General features: G+C 48.4%; 3 protein-coding genes across 4 annotated transcripts in view; 2 read left to right on the top strand and 1 right to left on the bottom strand.

Moving 5' to 3' along the window:
* Nucleotides 1–24,448, bottom strand: part of CAPG (capping actin protein, gelsolin like) — a 257,079-nt gene that overhangs the window by 135,392 nt on the left and 97,239 nt on the right. The window lies entirely within an intron of this gene.
* VAMP8 (vesicle associated membrane protein 8) lies at nucleotides 10,981–16,397 on the top strand. The gene is made up of 3 exons (XM_058550808.1): nucleotides 10,981–11,083; nucleotides 12,447–12,605; nucleotides 14,464–16,397. Exons 1-3 carry the CDS (start codon nucleotides 11,081–11,083, stop codon nucleotides 14,602–14,604), a joined length of 303 nt encoding a protein of 100 aa, XP_058406791.1. The 5' UTR covers nucleotides 10,981–11,080; the 3' UTR covers nucleotides 14,605–16,397.
* VAMP5 (vesicle associated membrane protein 5) lies at nucleotides 16,486–24,080 on the top strand. 2 transcript variants are annotated; one of them, XM_058550807.1, is made up of 3 exons: nucleotides 16,486–16,934; nucleotides 23,039–23,176; nucleotides 23,650–24,080. In XM_058550807.1, the coding sequence occupies exons 1-3, from the start codon at nucleotides 16,932–16,934 to the stop codon at nucleotides 23,842–23,844; spliced, it is 336 nt and encodes a 111-aa protein (XP_058406790.1). In that variant the 5' UTR covers nucleotides 16,486–16,931; the 3' UTR covers nucleotides 23,845–24,080. The 2 variants fall into 2 exon arrangements, with proteins under 2 accessions (XP_058406790.1, XP_058406789.1); XM_058550806.1 differs by lacking the exon at nucleotides 16,486–16,934 and having other exon boundaries at nucleotides 20,253–23,176.

Genomic DNA, 24,448 nt, shown 5'->3' with positions numbered 1-24,448 from the left:
AGCAGGGGAAACCAGAACAACATAACTGCAGAGGGGATGCAGAGTAGGGGCAGTGAGTAGAGTGTGGTCGGTCAGGGGAGATTCTTAGAGGTGAGTCTTGAACAGCGCTGTAATTCTCTGCACTGGGATTGGCCAGTAGGATAAGAGCAAGACATCCTAGAGCAGTGCTTGTCACACTGTTTTGGCCTCAGGACCCCTTTATACTGCTACACATTATTGAGAACCCTGAAGAGCTTTTACTTATTTTTCCATATTTACCATATTGGAAATTTACACTGAAAAATGTTTAAAATATGTATTGATTAAATGGTGTTGGGAAAACTGGACAGCCACATGCAAAAGAATGAAAGTGGACCATCTGCTATTGCCATTCACAAAAATTAACTCAATGGATCAAAGACCTGAAGGTGAGACCTGAAACTATAAAACTCATAGAAGAAAATATAGGCAACACACTATTTGACATTGGTCATAAAGGAATCTTTTCAGATGACATGCCTACCCAGACTAGGGAAACTAAAGAAAAAATAAACAAGTGGGACTTTATCAGATTAAAGAGCTTCTACAAGACAAATGAAACCAGAATCAAGATGAACAGACAACCCACCAGCTGGGAGAGAATATTTGCAAAACATACATCTGACAAGGGGTTGATCTCCATAATATATAAAGAACTCACACAACTGAACAACAAAAAAACAAACAACCCCATCAAAAAATGGGTAGAGGAAATGAACAGACACTTCTCCAAAGAAGATATACAGATGGCCAATAGGCACGTGAAAATATGTTCAACATCACTAATCATCAGGGAAATGCAAATCAAAACAACACTAAGATATCACCTCATGCCCGTTAGAATGGCTATAATCACCAAGACAAAAAACAACAAATGTTGGAGAGGATGTGGAGAAACAGGAACCCTCATACACAGCTGGTGGGAATGCAAACTGGTGCAGCCTCTATGGAAAACGGTATGGAGATTGCTCAAAGAATTAAAAATAGAGATGCCCTATGATCTAGCTATCCCACTACTGGGAATCTATCCAACGAACCTGAAATCAACAATCCAAAGAGGCTTATGCACCCCTATGTTCATTGCAGCATTATTCACTATAGCCAAGAAGTGGAAGCAACCTAAGTGTCCCTCGATTGACGACTGGATCAAGAAAATGTGGTATATATATACAATGGAATACGACTCAGCCATAAAAAAAGACAAAATCGTCCCATTTGCGACAACATGGATGGGCCTGGAACGTATTATGTTAAGTGAAATAAGCCAGAAAGAGAAAGACGAACACTGTATGATCTCTCTCATATGTGGAATATAAACCAACACATGGACAGAGAAAACTGTACTGTGGTTACCAGGGGGAGTGGGGGTGGGGGGTGGGCACAAGGGGTGAAGGGAGTCATATATATGGTGATGGACAAACAAAAATGCACGACCCAAAATTTCACAATGTTAAAAACCATTAAAACCTCAATAAAAAAAAATTAACAAACCATTAGTAAGACTTGGAAAAATTAAAAGAGAGAAGGCACACATCATCAATATCAGGAATCAAACAGGAAATATCATTACAGATCCTACAGCCATTGAAAGTATAATAAGGAACACTCAACAAATCTAGACTCATGGATTCAACAACTTAGAAGAAATGAACTAATTCTTCAATAACCACGTACCATCAAACCTCAACCCAGATAAAATAATCTGAATAATTATATAGCCTTTAAAGAAACTGAATATTTAACTAAAAAGTTAGTTAAATATTCCCATTGGGGGAAACTGGGTGAAGGGTATGTGTGACCTGTCTGTATTATTTCCTACAACTGTATGTAAATCCACAATTATCTCAAAATAAAAAGGATAATTGAAGTGCTTGGAAAAAAAAAAAAAAAAAGACAAAATCGTCCCATTTGCAACAACATGGATGGGCTTGGAGGGTATTATGTTAAGTGAAGTAAGCCAGAAAGAGAAAGACAAACACTGTATGATCTCACTCATATGTGGAATATAAACCAACACATGGACAGAGAAAACTGTACTGTGGTTACCAGGGGCAATGGGGGTAGGGGGTGGGCACAAGGGGTGATGGGAGACATACAGAGGGTGATGGACAAACAAAAATGTACAACCCAAAATTTCACAATGTTAAAAACTATTAAAGCATCAATAAAAAAAATATGTATTGATTCACACAAAGTAATAAACCCATTAAATGTTTGCATAAAAACATTTTTATGAAGAAAAATGTTTTCCACAAAAAAAAATTGCATGGGAAAAGTAGTATTGTTTTATGTGCAAATATCTTTAATGTCTGGCTTAATTGAAAACAGTTGGATTCTCATATCTGCTTCTGCATTCAATCTGTTGTAAAGTGGTGTTGATTGCAGGATATGAAGGAAATCTTGCCTCACGGATACTTAGTTGGAAGAGGGAGAAGCATTTTAATAACCTTTTTAGACAATTGGGGATATTTTTCTTTGATACCACACCTAAACTTAGAAGTGGTAGTTTTTTAAAGGCTAGTCGAATGTGGAATCTGAAACCATATTAATGAACTTTATGCACTATTACATTAAAATCATTGGTATATCTTGCAATTTGAATGGACCTTTTATGCATGCATGATTTTGTAAAATCATACATATGATCATTTGGAAAAGAATCGTTCGCTGAATTATGCAGTTCTTCCAAATGCATAGTCTCTTAAATGTTGGGAAGCTGCCAAGCTTACAGTGGCAGATACAAGTTTTCCAAAATTCTAATTTTCACTTGAAAGCTCAAATTTTATCATTGGCAACAAATACTGTGTATTGTTTTCCTTGAAGGAACACGCTTCTTTCATTTTTGAGAGAATATCTGCCAAATGTGCCAGTTTGAATATCCATAATTTGTCCAATGTCCTTTCAAGTAAAATGGTGCTTAGTTTAAATCAAAAGACAAAAACAAAGATGCTCAACATCTTATTTTATTAGAGAATTGCAAATTAAAACAACAATGGGATACCTATTAGAATGGTTGAATTCCAAGGCACTGACAACAAGTGCTGACGAGGATGTGGAGCAACGGGAACTCTCCTTCATTGCTGGTGGGAATGCAAAATGGTACAGCCACTTTGGAAGATAGTTTGGCAGTTTCTTACAAAACTAAACATACTCTTACCATATGATGCAGTGATTGTGCTCCTTGGTATTTACCCAAATGAGTTGAAAACTTATGCCTTCACAAAACCTGCACACAAGTGTATAGCAGCATTATTTATAATTGCCCAAACTTGGAAGCAACCAAGATGTCCTTTAGTAGGTGAATGGATAAACAAATTGGGCACATCCATACATGCAGTATTACGTGATTAAATGAAATGAGCTATCAAACCACGGAAAGACATGGAGGAACCTTAAATGCATATTGCTAAGTGAAAGAAACCAATCTGAAAAGGCTACATACTGTACGATCCAAACTATGTGATACCCTGGAAAAGGCAAAACTGTGGAGATAGTAAAAAGATCAGTAGTTGCTGAAGATTGGGGGGAGGGAGGGTTGAATATGAGGAGCACGGAGGATTTTTAGAGAAGTGAAACTATTCTGTATGATACTGTAATGGTGTCATGGTGCATACATGTCATACATTTGTCAAAACTCTGTACAACACAAAGAGTGAACCCTAATGTGAACTATGGACTTTGTTAATAATAATGAATAGATATTAGCTCATCAGTTGTAACAAATATACCACACTAATGCAAGATGTCAATAGTAGGAGAGGGGCTGGCCCAGTGGTGTAGTGGTTAAGTTGGCACGCTTTGGCAGCTTGGGATTCATGGGTTTGGATCCTGGGCATGGACCTATACACCGCTCATCAAGCCATGCTGTGGCAGTGTCCCATATACAAAATAGAGGAAGATTGGCACGGATGTTAGCTCAGGGACAGTCTTCCTCAAGCAAAAAAGAGGAAGATTGGCAATAGCTCAGGGTCAATCTTCCTCACCAAAAAATAATAATAATAATAAAAGGAGCTATATTAATGTTAATACTGGGAGAGTGTGAAGGGGTGTATGGGAACTGTCTGTACTACTCAAAAAAATAAAGTCTTGGGGCCGGCCCAGTGGCGCAAGCGGTTAGGTGCAAGGGCTCTGCTACGGCGGCCCGTGGTTCGCTGGTTCAGAACCCCGGGCGCGCACCGACGCACCGCTTGGCAAGCCATGCTGTGGTGGCATCCTGTATAAAGTGGAGGAGGATGGGCAGGGATGTTAGCCCAGGGCCAGTCTTCCTCAGCAAAAAAAGAGGAGGATTGGCAGATGTTAGCACAGCGCTGATCTCCTCACAAAAAGAAAATAAATAAATTCTTTAATTTTTTTTTTAAGATTTTATTTATTTATTCCCCCCCAAAGCCCCAGTAGATAGTTGTATGTCATAGCTGCACATCCTTCTAGTTGCTGTATGTGGGACGCGGCCTCAGCATGGCCGGAGAAGCAGTGCGTCAGTGCACGCCTGGGATGCGAACCCGGGCCGCCAGCAGCGGAGCACGCGCACTTAACCGCTAAGCCACGGGGCCGGCCCAATAAAGTCTTAATTTAAAAACAAAGATTAGTTCAGCTCACAGTTTAATTGCACAAGTGCTTTTTCTTAGAACAACTGTGAGACAACCATTGCACTTGGGTATGCAGAAGTGCTGTGTGCATATTTCTTCACATAAAATAGTAAAAAGATTTGTACTCCAGTGTTAATAAAATTAATAAGTTTATTTTGCTTCTTTAAGGGTGTTCTTTTTTTTTTTTTCTTTTTTTGGTGAAGAAGATTGGCCCCTGAGCTAACATCTGTTGCCAGTCTTCCTCTTTTTGCTGAGGAAGATTAGCCCTGAGTTAACATCTGTGCCCATCTTCCTCTATTTTGTATGTGAGATGCCACCACAGCATGGCTTGATGAGCAGTGCGTAGGTCCACGCCCGGGATCCGAACCTGCGAACCCCGGGCCGCCGAAGCAGAGCTCGCAAACTTAACTACTATGCCACTGGGCCACCCCCTTTAAGGGTGTTCTCAATTGAAAATGGCCTTTTAAAAAATTGCAAATGTGCGGCAGGGCAGGATGCAATGACGACTACTACGATTTGGTGCCACTGTCTCATTCCTGGTAAGTTGCCAGCAGATTTACCTACCATTGCTTTTGCATCATCAGTGCAAATGTCAACACAATTAAAAAGGCAAACAATCTCAGTATTATTATAGAAGTAATTTTGTCCTTGAAGACTCCGGGAGTTCATGGACCGTGAACCACTATCCTAAAAGAATGGCAGGGGTAGGGGCCAGCCCGGTGGCGCAAGCGGTTAAGTGCGCACGTTCCGCTGCGGCGGCCCAGGGTTCGCCGGTTCGGATCCCAGGTGCGCACCGACGCACCACTTGTTAAGCCATGCTGTGGCGGCGTCCCATATAAAGTAGAGGAAGATGGGCATGGATGTTAGCCCAGGGCCAGTCTTCCTCAGCAAAAAAGGGGAGGATTGGCACTGGATGTTAGCTCAGGGCTGGTCCTCCTCACAAAAAAAAAAAAAAAAAAAAGAATGGCAGGGGTAGATGGAAAAGTAGGGATTGTTGGGGACAGGTGTATTTGGCAGGTAGAATCACTGGGCTAACAGTGCTACTGCTGTTGAAGGTCTGGCCCACTTCTAGGTCATCCTAAGAGTTGAGGCAGGACAAGTCACTTTGGAAGCCATAGATCCATTTAGAGGATGGCTCTCTTAATCCACTGTCAAACCCCAGTCCAAATGAATTCATTGTGGGTTGGGAAGTTTGGGCTAGTTCTTCTAGGGACCACTCAAAATTAGATGGTTCCATTAAGTCCAGCATTTGTGGTCTGTTATATGCCAAGAACTGGACAAGTTACAGAGGAGGAAACAGAAATGATTAAGTTGTGGCCCCTGTCTTACAGGAGTTTAAGGATAAGGAAACATAATAATAAAAGAATAGAGAAATAATATAATAATAATAATAGAATGTAGAAAGTCATAAGTATTAAATAAGGTTCAAAATGCTATGGGAGCACTGAGGAAGAAATAAATTAGGACTGGAGAAATCAGGAAATTTTTTTGATAACGTGAGCTGGGCTTTGAAGGATGAGTACGATTTTGAGAGGAGAGAGGGAAATCAAAAGTTCTTAAAAGTTGGGTGAACTGAGAGCATTCTGGGTAAGAGAAATGCAGCTAATATGTGAGCTGTGCTAACTCAGCACCTCTCCATCCCATAATTTTAACTTGTTTTTGTTCAAAGGATTGATCTCCAGTTTATCCTTTCAGGACCAATATACAAAGACTCGTGGCATTTAGCATTCATTTATCCATAAAATTTAATATGGATAAAATATTAATAAAATACCCAAAACTTAGGAAATTTCTTCATGAGTCTTTTCTAATAAAAATTATCTTTCTGTCTGCACTGTGGAGTAAGAAGCCCTCTTTCAGATCTCTCAATTCAATACTCCAAACATTTAGTGAGTGCCTACTGTGGGCAGGGTATATGTTATTTCCTATGAGGAGTACCAAAGTAAAGACACAGCCCCTGCCTTCACAGAACGTAGAGTCTCAGAGGAGTCACATGTGCGTGCAGTTAATGACAAAGCATATTATGAATTCTATAAAAGATAAAACATGAGGGAGATCAGAAGAGGAAGTTAACTTCAGTGGGGAAATCTGAAAGCCTTCAAGGAAGCAATGTCTTAAATATAAATGGACTTTCCATAGGCTGTGATGAGTGAAACAGGATATTCGCTCATCATGAGAAAGGTCCACTTGAGCAAAGATATAAAAAGGGATAGCGTGTTTGGGGAAGGGCATGTAATTTGATATGATTGAGGGGCTGAGAGGCGAGTCTCATGGTAGGCAAGCTTTGAAAAGCAGGTTAAGAACAGTCTTGGAATGCCAAGGTAAGGAATTTGGGCTTTACCCTGGGGCCAGGGTGGAGCATATGCAAATCTGTGTTTTGGGAAGATAATAAGCAGCCCCAGGAGGAATGGATGGGAACAGAAAGGTCAGTTTGGAGGTGGATGGAATTGTCCAGAGAAGAGATCCTGCTGGCATTACCTAGGAAGCAGGAGCTGGTGTAGAAAGGAGGGGGTGAATATGAGTGACATGACGAAGATGGAATCAAGACTTAGTGATGTCCCATTGCGTGTGTAAGATGACTGTTGGAGGTGTCTATGGACTGTGCAGGGCATCGGAAAGGAAGCAATGGCAATTGAAAGAGAGGTCAGGGTTGGAGGTAACAGATTGGGGGATTGTCCGTAAAAAGGTGTTACAACACATAAAGTAAAAAGGTGTTACAAACATAAAGGCGTTGCACTTCCCTATGGAGACAGAGTGTCTCAACCTCGGCACTATTGAAATTTTGGTCTATACAATTCTCTGTTGTGGAGAGGGCTGTCCTTTGCATTGTAGGAAGTTTAGCATCCTTGGCATCTACCCACTAGATGCCAGTAGTACACTCCGCTAGTTGTGACAACCAAAAATGTCTCCAGACGTTGTCAAATGTTCCCTTGAGGGCAAAATCAACCCGGTAGAGAACAGTTGCTCTAGGAGAGAGTATGGAGTCAGCAGAGAAGATGGCCAAGGGCAGAACCTTTGTGTTCTAAGAACACAGTCAGAAAGGAAGAGAACGCATTGGGAGAGATGTGGGGTGACTGTGTCACAGATGGGGTGGCCAGTTGTGTGACAGTCTACAAAGAGGGATTTGGAGATAAAAGAGGCCTTGGCAGTGGTGAGAGCGTTATGATTCTTCAGGAAGCAATTCCAGTTGAGCCTCCTGACTGTGCCTTTTCCTTGTTCTATAGCCTTTTCCCTGAGAGGTACAGGAGTAAACTGCCCACTTGGGCCATAAATAAGAAGACTGGGATATATACCACTGTACCCCAAAGTTTGCCTGGTTGCTTTGCAGGCTGTTAATTTTCTTCTTCCCTTATTTTCTCATTCCATTTTCTCTATTAGTCTCCTTTTTCATCTGTAAAGTGATTTAGCAGAAATATAGAAATATACACCTATATCATTTAATCCTAATAATAACCTTGCAAAGCATCTTTCATTCTTTTTTTTTTTGGTGAGGAAGATCGGCTCTGAGCTAACATCTGTGCCCGTCTTCCTCTATTTTGTATGTGGGACGCCACCACAGCGTGGCCTGATGAGTGGTGCATCGGTCCATGTCTGAGATTCGAACCTGCAAACCCCAGGCCGCCAAAGTGGAGTGCACAACCTTAACCACTAAGCCACCAGCCCCTTTCATTCTTTTTTTTTTTTTTTTTTTGTGAGGAAGATCAGCCCTGAGCTAACATCTGCCAATCCTCCTCTTTTTTGCTGAGGAAGACTGACCCTGAGCTAATATCTGTGCCCATCTTCCTCCACTTTACATAGGACACTGCCACAGCATGGCTTAGACAAGCAGTGCGTCGGTGCGCGCCCGGGATCCGAACCCCGGGCTGCCGCAGCAGAGCATGTGCACTTAACCGCTATGCCACCGGGCCAGCCCCTGCTCCTCTTTCATTCTTATTCCCATTTTGCAGATGGGGAAACTGAAGCTCCCAGAGGGAAGTGGCTTGCCCAAGACCACACAGCCAGGGAGTAATAGAGCTGATAAGCAGATCTTCTGATCACACAGGGACTGAGAACACTCTCCATCACGCTATGGTGGCTTCTTTGGCTGCAACTCCTACCACCTAGCATCTTTTCGTTACAACTACTGACACTCCATTTCTCCTGAGATAGAGCCTTCATTGACTGTAGAGGAATCAATGACTTTCATTTCTCTTCTTGTACTCTGCCCACAGGACTGTTTCTGCTCATAGCAGAAATGTTGTTCGGTGTCTCACTGAATGTCTTACCTTGTGAGGGTGTTAGCAAGATGGTCTTCTGACAAAGGGTAACATTATAATGTTTGCGCAGGTGAGGCCAAGCCTGCAGGGATTCTGCATGGTGAAGATGAAGGTGAAGAAGTTGCAGGCCCAACTGTGGGCACTTGGGAATCTCCCTGATGGTTGCTGGGTCTAGGCCAAGGGTCAGCTCCCTCAGGGACACCAATGTATGTCCAAGGCTGGCAGTTGCATGTCAGACCATAGTAACTCCTCAACCAGATTCCCACCCTGGGGTTCCTCTTCCATTTCTTCCTGTTCCCCTCAGTCCTCCTACTCTGGTCCTTTGTTCTTGGTACCTCTCATGTTCCCCTATCCACCACCTTACTTAGCATCTGGAATTCTTAATAATAGTAATCACAACAGCCACCATTTACTGAGGGAGTTTTAAGTGTCAGGCACAGACAGGGAGGTAACTGAGGCTTAGAGTGTTACGTAAGTCCATCCAAGGTCACAGAAATATTAAGGCAGATCAGCGTGTCTAAAGAAGTATAGAAATATAATTTGAGGGGCTGGCGAGGTGGCATAGTGGTTAAGTTGGCATGCTCCGCTTCAGTGGCCCAGGGTTCACAGGTTCGAGTCCTGGGTGCAGACCGACGCACCACTCATCAAGCTGTGCTGTGGCGGCGTCTCACATACGAAAAGAGCAAAATAGGCGTGGATGTTAGCTCAGGGCCAGTCTTCCTCACCAAAAAAAAAAAAAAAAAAGAAAAGAAATATAATTTGAGTCACATTTGTAATTTAAATTTTTCTACTACCCAAATTAAAAGAGAAAAGAAACAGGTGAAATTAATTTTATCAACTTTTTAAATTTAACCCAATATATCCAAAACATTATTTCAACAAGTCATGTAAAATTATGAATGGGATATTTACATTCTTTTTTACATAATAAATCTTTGAAATCCGGTTGTGTATTTTACTCTTATGTCACATCTCAATTCAGACTAGCCACATTTCAAGTGCTCAACAGCCACATGTGGTCAGTGGCTGCTGTATTGGACGGTGCAAGGATAGATCAAGGATTCAGACCTACCTCCACTTGGCCATGTTGTAGCCTTTCTAAGGATGGTGAGGATTGGGGCAGCCACATTCTCTGTGAAAGCAGGCTGGTACTGTCCACCAAAATTCAGGTCTGCAAAATATAATCATCTAATTTTATTAGACCTTTTAAAAAATGTCTAATTTGTGAGGGAAGCTGACATCTCCCCCTTGGAACTGGGATGGGACAGGAATGTTTGTTCCCTTCTGCACGTCTCTGTTACTGTTCTTCTGTCTTGATAAACACCATCCAGGAAGAGTGGATTTTCTCTGGCCTGGAGCCCGGTTGGTGGAAAAATCCTTTGCCCTGGGCCTCCTCTCTGGTTTATAGGGCAGTCCTCTGACCATTTCTGACTGGGCTCACCAACTCCCATGGTGGCCCCTGAAGGGAAATGCAGGATTGTTGAATTCTGGAAGGAAAGGAGCCATTATTTCCCAATTTGCACAGTGGACAGTCCTTCGGTCCAGGCACTGTGCTAGGCACATTACATGTGCTACCCTTTTACTGCTCACCACCACCCTCTGAGGTCAGCATCAGCACCTGCAAAACCCCAGAGAGGTGAAGAGATTCACTGGGGTCACGCAGCTAGTAACCCAGAGCTATCTGATGCCAGAGCCCAGGATCACAGCATTCCATTTGGGGGTTTTAGTGCTTTCTGTCCACCCATGGACATGGGAACAAGGGTTGTCCAGCAAAAAATGTTCATATCTGCATTCTGTTTCCATGTGAACTAGGCCTGGCAGGGTGCTTATGATTGATTTCCGTCTCTAAGAATTGGACTCAGATATTCAGGACATAAAAAAAGGAGATGGCTGCCCTTTCTATATCAGGAGGCCCAGCCTCAGGAAACCTAGGAGGGCTGCTTGATTTCTCTTGTTCCTGACGAGTTAAAAGACCTTTGTTGCCGGGGAGCCCTGTTGCTTTAAGCCTAAGCCCTGGTTTGGGAGGAGACTAGAAGGGCAGTGGAGGGTGTCCGCCTACCTAGGGGAACCTGTGTGAGGTGTGGCTGGAGCAGGCTCAGGATGAGAGGTGGACGGGGGCGGGCTGAAAGTTGGAGCAAGCAGGAAGTGAACCAAGGGCCGCCCCAGGAGGAAACAGACTAGGCAAGTTCTGCCGCTGACGGGCCCCAGCTGCTCGGAGACATGGTGAGTGAGCTGGGAACTAGAAAGGGGCTGATTTAAAGATGAGCCAGAGGGGGCTGGGGGCTGGGGATCGGGAAAGGAGAGTTGGTGGCAATGTCAGAGGGTTGGGCCAGCACTGACTGTGGCCTCTCTTCTTAGACAGCTTGGCTGCAAATAGCTCTGAGCTGCACGGGCGGGTGTTCCTCCTCCTTCTATACTCCCTCCCCTGACCTCAGTGCTGGCCTGGAGCAGTGCTTCGGTGGGTGGGCGTGGGGGATCCGAATTCCAGGCAGAGAGTTGCTGAGCAAGCGGCCCTTCCTTCATCTTCTCCTCCAGCCTGCCGGCCGACCGGCCTGCTGTTGTGACACTCCTGGGCAGCGCCTCTGCTGTTCCCAGTGCAGATTCCAGCCCAGCGGCGGGAGCTCTTCCCCTCTGCCTTTCACTTTATCCCTGTACAGAAACTCCCAAAATTTGTCTCTCCACAAGTCCAAGGAATTGGCTCCCCCCCATAAACATGAGGAAGAGAGCTAAGGGTTTGTAAAAGAACCAGAAATTGGTTCTTTGCGATAATCTAATTTGGCCCACACCCCTGGCCTGTTTCTGGAGGTCCTGTGGGTCAGAGAGGGAGGAGCTTGATAACGTTTTGCCTCCTTCTTTAAAAACCTTATCATGAAGCCTGAGGATGAGGCCTCAGCCAGGGAAGACTTGCCCTGTATTTCCCCCAGTGCCCAGGCTGCTGCTTTTATTTAATATCTGCTTCAGCAGCAGTGGCGTGGTGCCTGCGCATGGTGCTAGGTGGTGGGGAAAGCAGAAGTTTGTGGCCCAACGGCTCTCTCTCTTGGGGCCTTGTGAGGGACTTGGAGCCTAGTCGCTGTTGGCCTGGGTCACAGCAATTAGGCTGCCCAGGAGGCCCGAGGCAGAGCTGCTCTCCAGCTGCTTTCTTGGAAAGAGGGAGAGTTGGGCTAGGTGAGGGAATTCTGCTGGCCCCACAGACATTTTTAATAAGGAACCTGTGGGATCTGGGAATTGGTAAATGGTGGCGGGGTTTTGCATCGTGAGATGCCAGCTCAGCTGTCTGCTCTGACCCTCTCCGAGGAGCAAAGAAGCAGTGGAGAGGGTCTCAGTGGTGTGCTTCTTTTCCTTGTCAGGGACCCTGAGAACCCAAAAAGAAGTTTGAGCTAGTCTGTCTAGCAACAGCTCTCATCCTCTGGGGCTTAAAAATGCATTTATTTTTGATTACATGAGTGAGACGTGAAAACATTCTCTTTGTAAACAGTTCAAGCTTTACAGAACACTAAAGTCCATGTTAAGTCTTCCCCTCCTCTAGCCTCTGAGGCTATCAGTTCCTCCACCACTTGGCCCAATTAACCCCTGTGTTGCTGCCCAGGAGGAAGGCAGTGGAGGCGATGGAAATGATCATGTGCGGAACCTGCGGAGTGAGGTGGAGGGAGTCAAGAATATTATGACCCAGAATGTGGAGCGGATCCTGGCCCGAGGAGAAAACTTGGACCATCTCCGCCACAAGACAGAAGATCTGGAAGCCACAGTGAGATGGGGAGCTCACTGGGGGCTAGAAAAAGAGAGTGCGGGAGGGTCGTTGGGGGTTTAGGGATTGGTGGTGTTGGGGGCAAAATGAGCAGGAGGGAAGTCTGCCTTTTCACCTGTTTTGGGAATTGAAGTGAGCTGAGTCCCCACTTCTGATTCTACTCTACTCCACTGATTGGCACTGGGGTCCAGGGAATGTGTACAATGACTGTGGTTGGGGGGTAGGGCCTGACCCCTGGAGGTATTTTCTGAGACAGATGGCTCAGTCAGCCCGTGCATTCTTGGGCTTCTCTCCTGTGAAACCGATTTTCCCTTTGAAGGCTGCCCTTGACAACCATTTGGACCTGACCTCCCAGGGCAAAAATATTGGCTTTGGTGGGGCTGGCCCGGTGGCATAGTAGTTAAGTTTGTGCACTCTGCTTCAGCAGCCTGGGGTTCACAGGTTCAGATCCTGGGTGCGGACCTACACACTGCTCATCACGCCATGCTGTGGTGGCATCCCACATACAAAATAGAGGCAGAGGGGGCCGGCCCCATGGCTCAGTGGTTAAGCGCGTGTGCTCCGCTACTGGCTGTCTGGGTTTGGATCCCGGGCGCACACCGATGCACCACTTCTCCGGCCATGCTGAGGCCGCGTCCCACATACAGCAACTAGAAGGATGTGCAGCTATGACATACCACTATCTACTGGGGCTTTGGGGAGAAAAAGGGAAAAAAAGGAGGAGGATTGGCAATAGATGTTAGCCCAGAGCTGGTCTTCCTCAGCAAAAAGAGGAGGATTGGCATGGATGTTAGCTCAGGGCTGATCTTCCTCACGAATAAATAAATAAATAAAAACCAAAATAGAGGCAGATTGGCACAGGTGTTAACTCTGTGACAATCTTCCTCAAGCAAAAAGAGGAAGATTGGCAACAGATGTTAGCCTAGGGCCACTCTTCCTCACCAAAAAAAAATATGTATTGGCTCTGGAAAATCATCCTAGGGCCTTTGGCTTGCTCCAGAAGTTGTTAGGTAGGCTAGGGGTGGAAAGGTGTTAGAGTCTTGCTGAGCCGGCTGGAGAAAGCGCTGGAAATCACAAAGGCTAGGTGAAAGCCTTTGATCCGGGGCCCACTGCTAGGTGAAGGCTAGAATATGCCCCACACATCTTGCTAGATCTCAGTTTTCTCTCTCTCCAGCCAGCGGCTCAGGAAGGGAGTAACTCTAAAGTTCAACAAAAGCTCGAGCCTAAGGTTCCAGGTTCACGGCAAGAGTCTAGCTATGGCTTTCTGGGTCCTGTGTAATCTTGGATAGAGCTCCTTTTTCTCCCTGGGACTTAGTATTTCTTCCCACAACCTAACCTGGGAAGCATGGCCCAGGGAAACTTAATTTCTGCCACTCCAGTTGGGAGAGGAAGAGCAGTTTCCCTCACTTCCAACCCCCACAATGCCCTGGTCCCTTCTCTAGCTTCAGCAGTCCCCATAGAGCAAGGAGTCATGGAACCTAGGAGATGTGCCCACTTGGAGCCTGCACCCTTCGGCCCCAGTGTCTGCCTCCCAGGGGAGGACTGTGCTGCCAGTGTTGCACCCTTGGGTGTCAGCATGTGAAAAAGGCCCCTTAATGTGCATGGCAGTGCCAGGGTAAGAAGAGAAGGGGGCAAGCAGGGGGCAAGGGGGAGCTCAAGAATTCTAAATTTGAACCTGGCCCACCAGATTGTTATGAAGGTATATTTGTCAAGGTAGGAGGACAGAACATTCTTTTATTTAACAGTCTCTTACCTCGACTTGTCACTTAACTATTTAAATGTATGGCATGTGGGCCTCTGTTTGTACTCTTGTTCTGGTGGCAGGAGGCCGTGGGTCACTCTACCTTATCCCCAACAGTCTGAACACTTCAAGACCACATCGCAGAAGGTGGCTCGGAAGTTCTGGTGGAAGAACGTGAAGATGATTGTCCTCATCTGCGTGATTGTTTCTATCATCATCCTCTTCATCGTGCTCTTTGCCACTGGTGTCATCCATTAAGTAACTTAGGGAGCCCCTCTCACCCTGCCCTCCTCTTTGGGGCAACCCACCTTAATGGGTGCCACGAGGGGCCCTCTCTCCCACTCTTCTCCATAGGGAATATTGTTTGGTCCTCCTGCCCCTCACTCTGAGGCCCCTCTGCCACACTGTCTGCCCCAGGGAGCACCTTGGTCCCCCCAGAAGGAGAGAGCTGGACTATGACTGCATTTCACAGGTCCTCAGAGTTGGTTGGAGAGACCCAGAGGACCCAGCTTGTGGCTGGGAAACTGATGGTGGCCAGTGGGCAATAAAGACCGTTCAGTATCCCTACATGTGTGAGGTACTTCCTCCCTTTCCAGTCTGCTTTTGGCCCTTCTATTTGTTTTCTCTCTAAGGACACCCTCTGGCTGACATTCTCCCATCTGAGGCCCAGGTTGTTGGAGAGCATATATTTGGAGAAGAAAGATGGTACCTCCCTGTCTGTCTTTATTCCTCTTTGTTCCATTCATTGTCACAGGTCTCAAGAACAAGAATTTTCTGGGGGTCTTGGCATATGGAAAATTCAAAACCTTCAGAGCATTTTAGGGTGGTATGCAAGACTCCTAAGTGTCCCCCTTGGGTCTTGCCATGTCCCTTTATTACTTTTCTGCTGGAAGCGTTAGCCAAGACATGAAACCTACCTGGACAGAGCATTTAGGAATCTGGTTAAGGGCCTGCTGCCTCTGCTGTCATTGCAATCTCTCTTCTGTGGCCCTGTTGTAGTCCAGAGTGGGGGTGTTGGGGGGAACTGGACTGCTTTTCCTTCTCTTGTGGTTCTACAAGTCCTATTTGTCTTTTGTCTGCCCCTGCCCTTCTGGGACTTAGCAGGGCTGCTGGGTCTCGGCTGTCCTGAGGGGGCGAGCATCTCTGCCCCATGTCCCGTGGCTGGGCACAGTCAGTGTCACAGGACAGGGCCTATGGCCTTCCTTCCCCTCCACGTACAATGGGCCTCTCTGTCTTTGGGCCTCCCTCCTCTCCACCAGGTTCCACCGTCATTGTCACTCTTTCTAGTGCCCAGTCTGCCTTGGTTCGGGGGAAGGGTTCTTGCCATCTCTGTTTCCGTTTCGCCCATAGGCTTTCCAGAATTGAAAACAACCTGTGTTTGGAAGGGAGTGCAGAAGGGGCAGGGTTGGGAGACAGGATTTGGGACTCATTCTGGCAAGTCAGGTTCTGGAACCATGCTCTGAAAACTGGGGAGGGAGGAGGAAAGCACAGAAGAGATCCTCCAGGCAGTCTTTGCCATGACTATGTCCATTCTCTCTCTCCTCAATCCACTTCTTGACTCGAGGTCCAAGGAACTGGGGTGAAACCTCTTCTTTGGGACCCAGATAGTCCAGAGTGGGGGTGGGGTCTGTGCTCACTGGGGCTTAACCCCAGGGAGGGAAACCCTCAACCCCCTTCCTCAAGAGCCGCCACATCTGAGATGCTGGGGGTGACATGGGGTGGGGTGCAGAACAAGTGGCTGGTGACTTCTCTGCAACAGTGAGAGGCGAAGATGAGGATGGGTAGATTCACCTCAGGCAGGCTCTGGAGGGGCAATAGACACCTCTGATGGAGGAGCAGGGTCATATCAGGACAGAGCTGCACCTGCCCTCGTGGTGAAGAGGGCAGTACAGAAAAGCCAGAGCTAGTACTTTCTCCATGGGGGTCTGTTTTCTTTTTTAATTGAGGTGAAATTCATATAACATACAATTGACCATTTTAAAATGTACAATTCAATGGCAGGTAGTGCATTCACAATGTTTATTGTCAATAAACTTTATTTAATTTCAAAACTTTTAGGGTCTGTTTTTGGTTATGGGGGAGATGCACTCACCAAGGGGGCAAAGACCCCACCTGGCTGTTCATGGATCTCCAGCACCTAGCACAGTGCCCACAATGGCGCTCATACAGACGCTTGTTGAATGAATGAATGATGCCTTCCCAGGTAAACCTGATCTACCTGATCCTGGATGCAGCCCCAGAGAGGACTCCCTGAGCCTGCTCCAGAGCCCACTCCTCTGTGCCCATTTCATAAACTGGGCCCCCGAGGTGTGGCCAGCGTGCAGATCTGGCACCAGGCAGCTGGGGCGTACCCCCAATTCACGAGGCTGGGGAGTCACCCGAAGCTGGGCGCCGGCGGCCGGGGAGGAGGAGCCCGACGGACCCCGATCGCTGTCGCCGCTTTCGATTTCACTTGGTCTCGGTAGCGGCTCAGGGAAGGCGCGTGACCGCCCCCCGCCCCACCCCTCCGCTTCCTCCCGGCTCTCTGGCACCGTGGCCCTCGGGCGGGCAGAGGAGCCCGAGCGGGCGAGGCGACGGCAGCAGCGATGGTGAGGCCCCGGGACGGGGCGGAGCTGGCCGGGCGGGGGGCAGAGGGCGAGTGGTGGGTGCAGGGCTGAAGTCCGGTGCAGGGCAGAAGTCCGAAGTCCGAGGGCGGGGGCGTCCTCCGGGACGCGCTGGCCGCCCCCGGCGAGGTGACCGCGGCCAGACCTTCCACTCCCGGTGCGCAGCCTGGGAGGGAAAGTGCGCCCGGTCAGGCTGCCCCGCGCCGAGTGAGCGGGACTCGGGCTTCCCACTTCCTTGAGCCAAGTGGTTATGAGCATCGAGCACCGGTTTGGGAGTCAGACTCCAGGCTGAGAGCCTTGTGGTGGCCACTTACCAGCTCTGTGACCCGGGGCAAGTCACTTAACCTCCCTGAGCCTCCTTTTCCGCACCTGTGAAGTGGGGTCAGCAATGCCTGCCTTGCTGGATCTTCGTGAGGTTAATGGCAGAGGCCTGCCCTGCACTCAAAAACTGCTGCTGAAAAGTGGTAGGTAATGTGATGACCTTTTCAGCCCTTCCTGGAGCTGTGAGGAGCCAAGCCAGGCCGGGAGTTGAAAACCTGAGCAGCTGGGGTGGCGGAGGCTGTGCCAGCCCCTTGGCGAGTGTTGGAGGGCAAACTTCTTCCTCTGGGGAAAAGAAAGGAAGACGTTTACTATAGAAGTTCCACTGAAGTTATCTGAGTGTGGCATAGGCCTGACTTCCTCCTAACCCATCCCTAGGGACACATTCCTGAGTTGAGTCATCCCCACTCCTGCTTCAGACTCTGGCCCGTGTCGCCACTTGCCATCTCCAAGGCAAAAGTGTCACAAACAGGTGGTGCCATTGCTTCCCCTCTCCTTCCCCTCTCCTCCGGGACCTCTGGGAAGATGGGCCTGGCAGGAAGCAGGGTTGGGGCTTTAAGATGCTGCCACGAAGAAGCTGGTAGACATGTGGTGGATGTGGCCTGGCTGGGAGTCGTGATGCCTGGATGGCCTCATCTTCAGGGAACTGGAGGCAGGAAGAGGAAGTGGGGCAGGAAGGTGGTGCTGAGCTCTAAGGCGACACCAGGAAACTTAGGGAGCCTCTAAGAATGGGATGAGCCCAGAGCCCACTTCCCACTGTGCAGGGCAAGGGATCAGGCAGGCCTAGGGGTGGGCTTCCAGCTGACCCTTAGCACTTGGGGAGAAGAGGAAGCTCCTGAAATGAAGGCTGAGGCCAGGCGAATTTATTAGGGGGTACTGGAAAACTCTGGGACTCTCACAAGTTCATCTGAGGCAAATAATGGATCAGAGCCTCGGGAGGCTCTCTCCCCCACCCACCTCTTAGCCCCATCCTCTGTTTCTTCTTTCCCTCCTGCCCCTGTCTCTGCCCCCAGCTCTTTCCCTTCCTTTTTCCCATCCCCCTTCCCTCCCTGGTTCTTCTTCCTTTCCCTTCTGTTCTCCTCTTCTCTGATTCATTCAGTCAACAAGTATTTCTTGGGCATTTCCTTTGTGCCATACATGGTGACTGGTATAGGGGATACAGGAGGAACAAAATAGTGATGGGAAAGATGGAAATTGCATGGGTACTGACTTGAATTCATTCATCTTGTAGATGGTCCTCTTATGCACTGTCCAAAGAATTTGGGTTTTGAGCCACGGGCCTCCCTCATATGTACACAAGTTGAGTTGACAGCATCAAAGGGTTTGGTGAGTCTTTAACCAGCCAGCTAAAGCATTTGACCTCTACCCGCATTCAGTTTAGCACAGGGGTTAAGGATGTGATCTTTGGAGTCTATGTTGGTTCAATTCCAGATCTTCTTCTTTTTTTTTTTTTTTTTTGTGAGGAAGATCAGCCCTGAGGTAACATCTGCCAATCTTCCTCTTTTTGCTGAGGAAGACTGGCCCTGGGCTAACATCTATGCCCATCTCCCTCCACTCTATATGGGACGCCACTACAGCATGGCTTGACAAGCGGTGCGTCAGTGCGCACCAGGGATCCGAATCCCGGTAGGCAGAAGTGGAGCGCGGGCACTTAATCACTACACCACTAGGCAGGACCTTTTTTAAAAAATTAAAAAAAAAAATTTTTTGTGAGGAAGATTTGCCCTGAGCTAACATCCAGTGCCAATCCTCCTCTTTTTTGCTGAGGAAGACTGGCTCTGAGCTAACATCTGTGCCCATCTTTCTCTATTTTATATGGGACGTTGCCCCAGCATGGTTTGACAAGTGGTGCATCTATGCATGCCCGGGATCCGAACCTGTGAACCCCAGGCTGCTGAAGCAGAGCGTGCGCACTTAACTGCTGTGCCACCAGGCCAGCCCCTCAGATCTACTCACTGGCTCTGTGACCTTGGACGGGTGGATTTAACCCCTCTGAGCCTCAATTTCTTATAAAACTGGGATAACAGTATTATCCTCAGTGGATTGTTGTGAGGATTAAAGAAAATGAAGCAAACAAACAGCTAGCAGCACAGTGCTTAGGTCAGAGTCTGTGCTGAATGGCGGCTGTTATTATTGTCAAGATAGAGAACCTTATCGACAGCCTGCAGTGCCTGATGAAAATAAACTAGATGCAGATTATCAAAGGCCCGTGTCAAGCTCTGTATTTAGGTTATAAACAATTAGGTGTACAAGTTTGCAATAAGGAAGAGCTTGCTTGGCTGTTATATCTAAGAGGTTTTATTGACCACAAGTATTGTGTAGTTCTTGGGATCTGACTGCTAAAAAAAAAAGCGAGGGAAACGAGCTACATCAATAATAATAGCTGTTATTTATTGAACATTTAGTATGTGTCAGGTATTGTGCTAAGCACTTTATTTATAATATGTCACATGCCTTAGCCAACACTGTGGTATCATTGTCACCACTTTACAGATGAGGAAGTGGAGGGTCAGAAAGGTCATGTCCTCAGTCTTCAGTCACTCAGCTGGTGAGTGGCAGAGGCAGGATTTGAAGGAACCCAAGGCTGCAATGCAGAGCCCTGCTCTTAGTCTCTGAGCTCACGTGAGTGCTGAGCCAGGAAGGAGTTGATACCCCCGTCGCTGCCCAGGGCCGTCTGACTACGATGGCCAGACAGCTGAAATAGAGTGTCTTAGGCACTAACCAAGAGAGAGGGGAGACAGCAGAGTTAGGACAGGGAGGGGTTTGAGAGCTTTGTTTTCAGCATCAAAGGAGGAATATTCTGTGCAGAGGGTAACGGTCTGTCAAGAACATTTCCTGTGTGACTACCACCCTCTGCCTGCCAATGACGCTGCTGCTTGCCCTACCCCCGGCTCAAAAACTCAGGCCCTGCAGGCTCCTGGCAGTGCTGGGAAGTGCCTGTCTTGCCCACCCTTCCTCTCTATGCTCCGTGCCCCCCCCCCCCCCCCCCCCCGCTCGCCTGGCGGACATCTCCTCACACTGTTGCTGACAGCACTTCTCCTCCCCTTCTGGCTGGCCTCTCTGCCCTGAGTTTTCTCACTTGCATCCATGCCAGTCTACCACCAATAGAGAAATTATCCTGAAGCACCTCTTCAGTGTTGCCCTTGGCTCAGAAACCTACACTAGCTCTCTATCCCTCCCTCCAAGTGAGCTTCCTCTCCTTGACTTTTACTGCTTCCTCTGGCCCCATCATGCTCCCACACCGTTATCTTCTGCCTGCTGCATCACTGTCCCGAGCGTGTCTCTGTCTCTCTATGCCGAGAATGCCCCAGTTCCACCTCATCCATCAAGGGCTCACACCCTGTCCATCACAGTTCTCAGGAATCCCCCTCTCTGTGGTAGCTCCAGCTCTCACTATGTGTATCTCACAGTTAACTCTTCACTTTCTCTGATTGTCCCATATATGTCTCTTTCCCCCAACCTATACTGACTTCTTAAGAACAGGCACAATTCACTCAGAAAATATTGTCCACACATCCACTGTGTGCCGGGCACTATGCTGAGTTCACTGTGGCAGGAGGCAGCATGGCCTTTCCCTCTGGTCGCTTACTTCCTTCCACACCCATAATTCTGTATTTCTCACTGTGCCAGCAGAGACCTGTGCGTATAGTGTCCGTTTTCCGCTGGTTGAGTGGGGCCGAGGAGGGCCAGGAACTTGAGCCTGAGGCCTCTGTGTTCCCTGGATCAAATGTGTTTTTAGGCCTGGGCCCATCTTGGCTCCAGACAGGCCTGGCTTTGCAGTGAGGGAAGAGGCTGCAGACTGCAGCAGGAGGCACAGCTAGCTCTCCTGGAGAATGTGACCCAATGTCACCCCATGTTGGAGAATAAGATAACAACAGCTGTAGCATTTAGAGTAGAAAACAATAACATCCAGTGCCCCATCAGTCTTTAGTGGTGATTCTCATTTTCGAATCTTTGTCCATTCTCGGTTTTTGCCTTGGAATATTTGAATGTGGGGGTGCCTTGGACTGTGTGAATGCGAGAAGCTCCAAATAATGGAGCCTTGTTGAATAATATAGTAGTAACAATAGCAGTGATGATGGTTGACTCAGAAAAGGTAGAGATGAGCGCAGCTTCCCTGCTCTCTTCATTAATCTTCCTTGTTCCCCAGTTACTGCTTCCCCTGGCCTGTGAGTTCACCCCTCTGTCATGGTTCGCCTGCCCCCTCTCAAAGCAGGTTGCTTTTCTAGCTCATGGGTAAATATTGACCTACTTGGGTTTCAGATGCCTGCCCCTCGAAACTCCTGCTAGGCTAGATAAACACAAGGGGATAACATCTCTTGAGAATCAGAGCTGCTTTTGGAAAGGCTATAATGCAGTTGAGCCACTCACTGAATCTGTGCAACGGTCACCACTGAGCTGGGCCCCCGGAATGGCGGCAGACAAAGGCAGGGCATTGGCCCCTGCCTTCCCTCTGGGAGCTTGTGGTCCAGTTGGGGAGGTAGGGCTTATATACTGGGAATACTTGGAGGTTGTGCACAAGGCAGCTGCAAGGATCCTGAATGAGGATTGTTGCCTGAGTAGGTGGCCCTCTGTGACCACAAGATCCCTTCCCTTTCTCTGGTTTTAACTGGAATTCAGTCAAGTGCCAAAATACCTGCTGATGACAATAGGCAGTATAGTCTGGCAGGAAAGGGAGGTTGGCCGATGCTCTGTGGGGAGGAGATGAGAACTGGGATGGGCTGTGGGGGACAAGGCTGGGAGGAGGCAGTTACTGTGGTTTGTTAATCCACTGGTATTCATCTCCCTGACATGTCCCTGGACCTGCTTCTGGACCTCCAGCTCTCACTAGGGCCTCCTGCCCTGGGTCTCTTTCAGTTGCATGCGTCTAAAGGCCAGTTCCTTTATTGCTTGTGACCCATGCTTTCTTCCTCTCTCCTGTCCTCTCAACCTCCCCCCGCTTGGACTCTGCACCTCCCTTCCCCGTCCTCTGAAATGAGCTGGGTTCTTTTGTTAGGTGAGGCTGCTGCCTAGGCTGGGAGATCCAGGAGTTGGTCTTGTTTCAGTGAGTTGGACCCCAGTGAAGATCCTGGCTAGCTGAAAGGCTGGAGGCCAGAGGCCAGGAAGGCTGAGGTTCCCAGGCAGATAGAGAATCAACTTCGAGCATTGATGTGGATGTAGAGTTAGGCCATGAGGCAGAACTGGCCTGACCAGTCAGAAGCCCAAAGAGGGAAATCTGCTCTCAGTTTGTGTTTTTGTGTGTCTGTGGGGTTAGGCAGAGGCTATGATGTATGGTGGTCCAAAATTACCTTTCTAGCTCTGTGGAGTGGAGCTCCTCCTTGTCTGGCTTCTAGCCAAGTAGCTTGGTTCCCTGTTCTTTGCTTTCCCTGTTTCTTAGGCCAGTGGGAAGCCATAGGGCAGGTGCACATTGGGTACAGGCCATCCTAGAGCAGGCGGGCAAAGTGTCTGCTTTGTGGGAGGGTGGGGTCCTGGGAATGTCCCATCCTGAGGCACCTTAGAGTAAGCTGAGATGCTTGAAGCCAAGGCTGACCTAGGACCTGCCTTGATGGGCAAGGAGAGGAAGCCTATGAGACCAAGGTGAGCCACACACAGCCAGGAGGCTGGCCTTTCACTCTGCACGTGTGAAAGATGTTGTTTCCCCAACTCATACACTGCACACACACACACACACACACACACACACACACAGTGGAGGCAAAGAGGCCTCTAGGTCTCAGGATGAGGGACAGATGGGGGCCTCATGCAGCCCTGACCTTGGGCTTGATGACCAGGCAGGGAAAGAGTTGGAGCAGTGCCAGCGGCAGGCAGACGAGGTGGCGGAAATCATGCTCAACAACTACAACAAGGTCCTGGAGCGCCATGGGAATCTGGAGGAGCTGGACCAGCGTGCACACCAACTCCTGGGCAAGGTGTGAGGCCTGGGGAAGCAGGGGAGGGGGAGGGAGAGGCTGTGAGGAGCCCGCAGAGGGAGCTCTCAGGCTGTGCTCAGGGTCTCCGGGCCCTTCTGGGGCCTGAGGCTTGCTTGAGGGCCAGGGTGGGGCCTGTGGGTTTCTTGAGGCACCCCTAGCCTAGATATGCAATGGGTACGCTTCATGAAGTAAGAAGTTCTTGGTTTGAAGCTGTGGACCTTCCTAAAGGTTAAGGACTGGCATTATTAACTGGGAGTGAGCCCACAGGGCTGCCAGTCAAGTGCTACACCAGTGCCTGAGACCGGGAGTCAGGCTGGGAGGGTCCCAGGGCAGGTTGTATGGAGAAAAGGAGCAGACCAGATGGGGAGGATACAGGAGGAAATGAGGCCATGCTGGGGCGGGGTTGTGAGGAGCTGGCTCTGGGGCCCTGGGGGAACCACTAACTCCCACTCTGTGTCTGGGGGCATCCACAGGCCGAAAACTTCAACAAGACAACTGAGGCCCTGGCCAAGAAGAAGCGGTGTGAGAACACCCGTTACTTGGTGCTGGCGGTAGGCGTTCTTCTGCTCATCATCCTGATTGTGCTGCTGATCATCTTTCTCCCACACACACACAAGGGCAGCAGTGCCCCACAGGCCCAGGACACAGGCATTACCCCAGGGGACTGACCCAGCTGGGCCTGGAGGAGAGGCCGGATGACCGCACTGGCTAGTTCTGGTCTCCAGACAACCCCGGCGTTTGCTCCCGTCTGAGCCACCCCAGTGAGTGCCGAAGGGCAGCCCCAATGTGTCCACCTTTGCATCTCCTATCATGCCACAAACTGGCCTTTGAGGGCAGCCTGCTGCACTGGCCATGCCAGGCCAGCCCCACATGGAGCTCAGTAAAAGCTGCTGTTTCATTAAAAGCTGGTGTATAGTTTGTGTGTGTGTGTGTCTGAAAGTGTCCAAGTTGGTTCATCCTGCTCTGCCTCCACCCGAGGGACTGCTTAGAAAGCCTACCACCCAAAGGACTCCATCTTTGGGAGGTGGCCCCTTCCTCTCCCTTCCCTACTTGATCCACCCCTACACAGACAGATCCTTCTGGATTGCAGGTGTAAAGACACAACAGCCCCCAAACCAGACCCTTCAATCAGTGCCCTCTGAGCCTGTCTCTCTGAGAATGAAATCTATTATTTTTCTGATGTCTTGGGGATGCTCAGAGAACGAATGGGACTCCACAAGGCATGACAATGAAGCAAGCACTTCAAAGATTTTTATATCATGAGGCTCTCAC

The sequence above is a fragment of the Diceros bicornis genome, chromosome 12 (assembly GCF_020826845.1).
Source record: "Diceros bicornis minor isolate mBicDic1 chromosome 12, mDicBic1.mat.cur, whole genome shotgun sequence".
NCBI classification, from domain to species: Eukaryota; Metazoa; Chordata; class Mammalia; order Perissodactyla; family Rhinocerotidae; genus Diceros; species Diceros bicornis.
This window is presented reverse-complemented; position numbering and strand designations above follow the sequence as displayed.

What these genes read in the sequence shown, in the direction of transcription:
- VAMP8 (XM_058550808.1), top strand. An exon ending in CAGAAGATCTGGAAGCCACA is followed by an intron (nt 12,606 to 14,463) that starts GTGAGATGGGGA and finishes TATCCCCAACAG; the next exon opens with TCTGAACACTTCAAGACCAC.
- VAMP5 (XM_058550806.1), top strand. Translation starts at nt 22,997, where the DNA reads ATGGGGGCCTCATGCAGCCCTGACCTTGGGCTTGATGACCAGGCAGGG. An exon ending in CACACCAACTCCTGGGCAAG is followed by an intron (nt 23,177 to 23,649) that starts GTGTGAGGCCTG and finishes GGGCATCCACAG; the next exon opens with GCCGAAAACTTCAACAAGAC.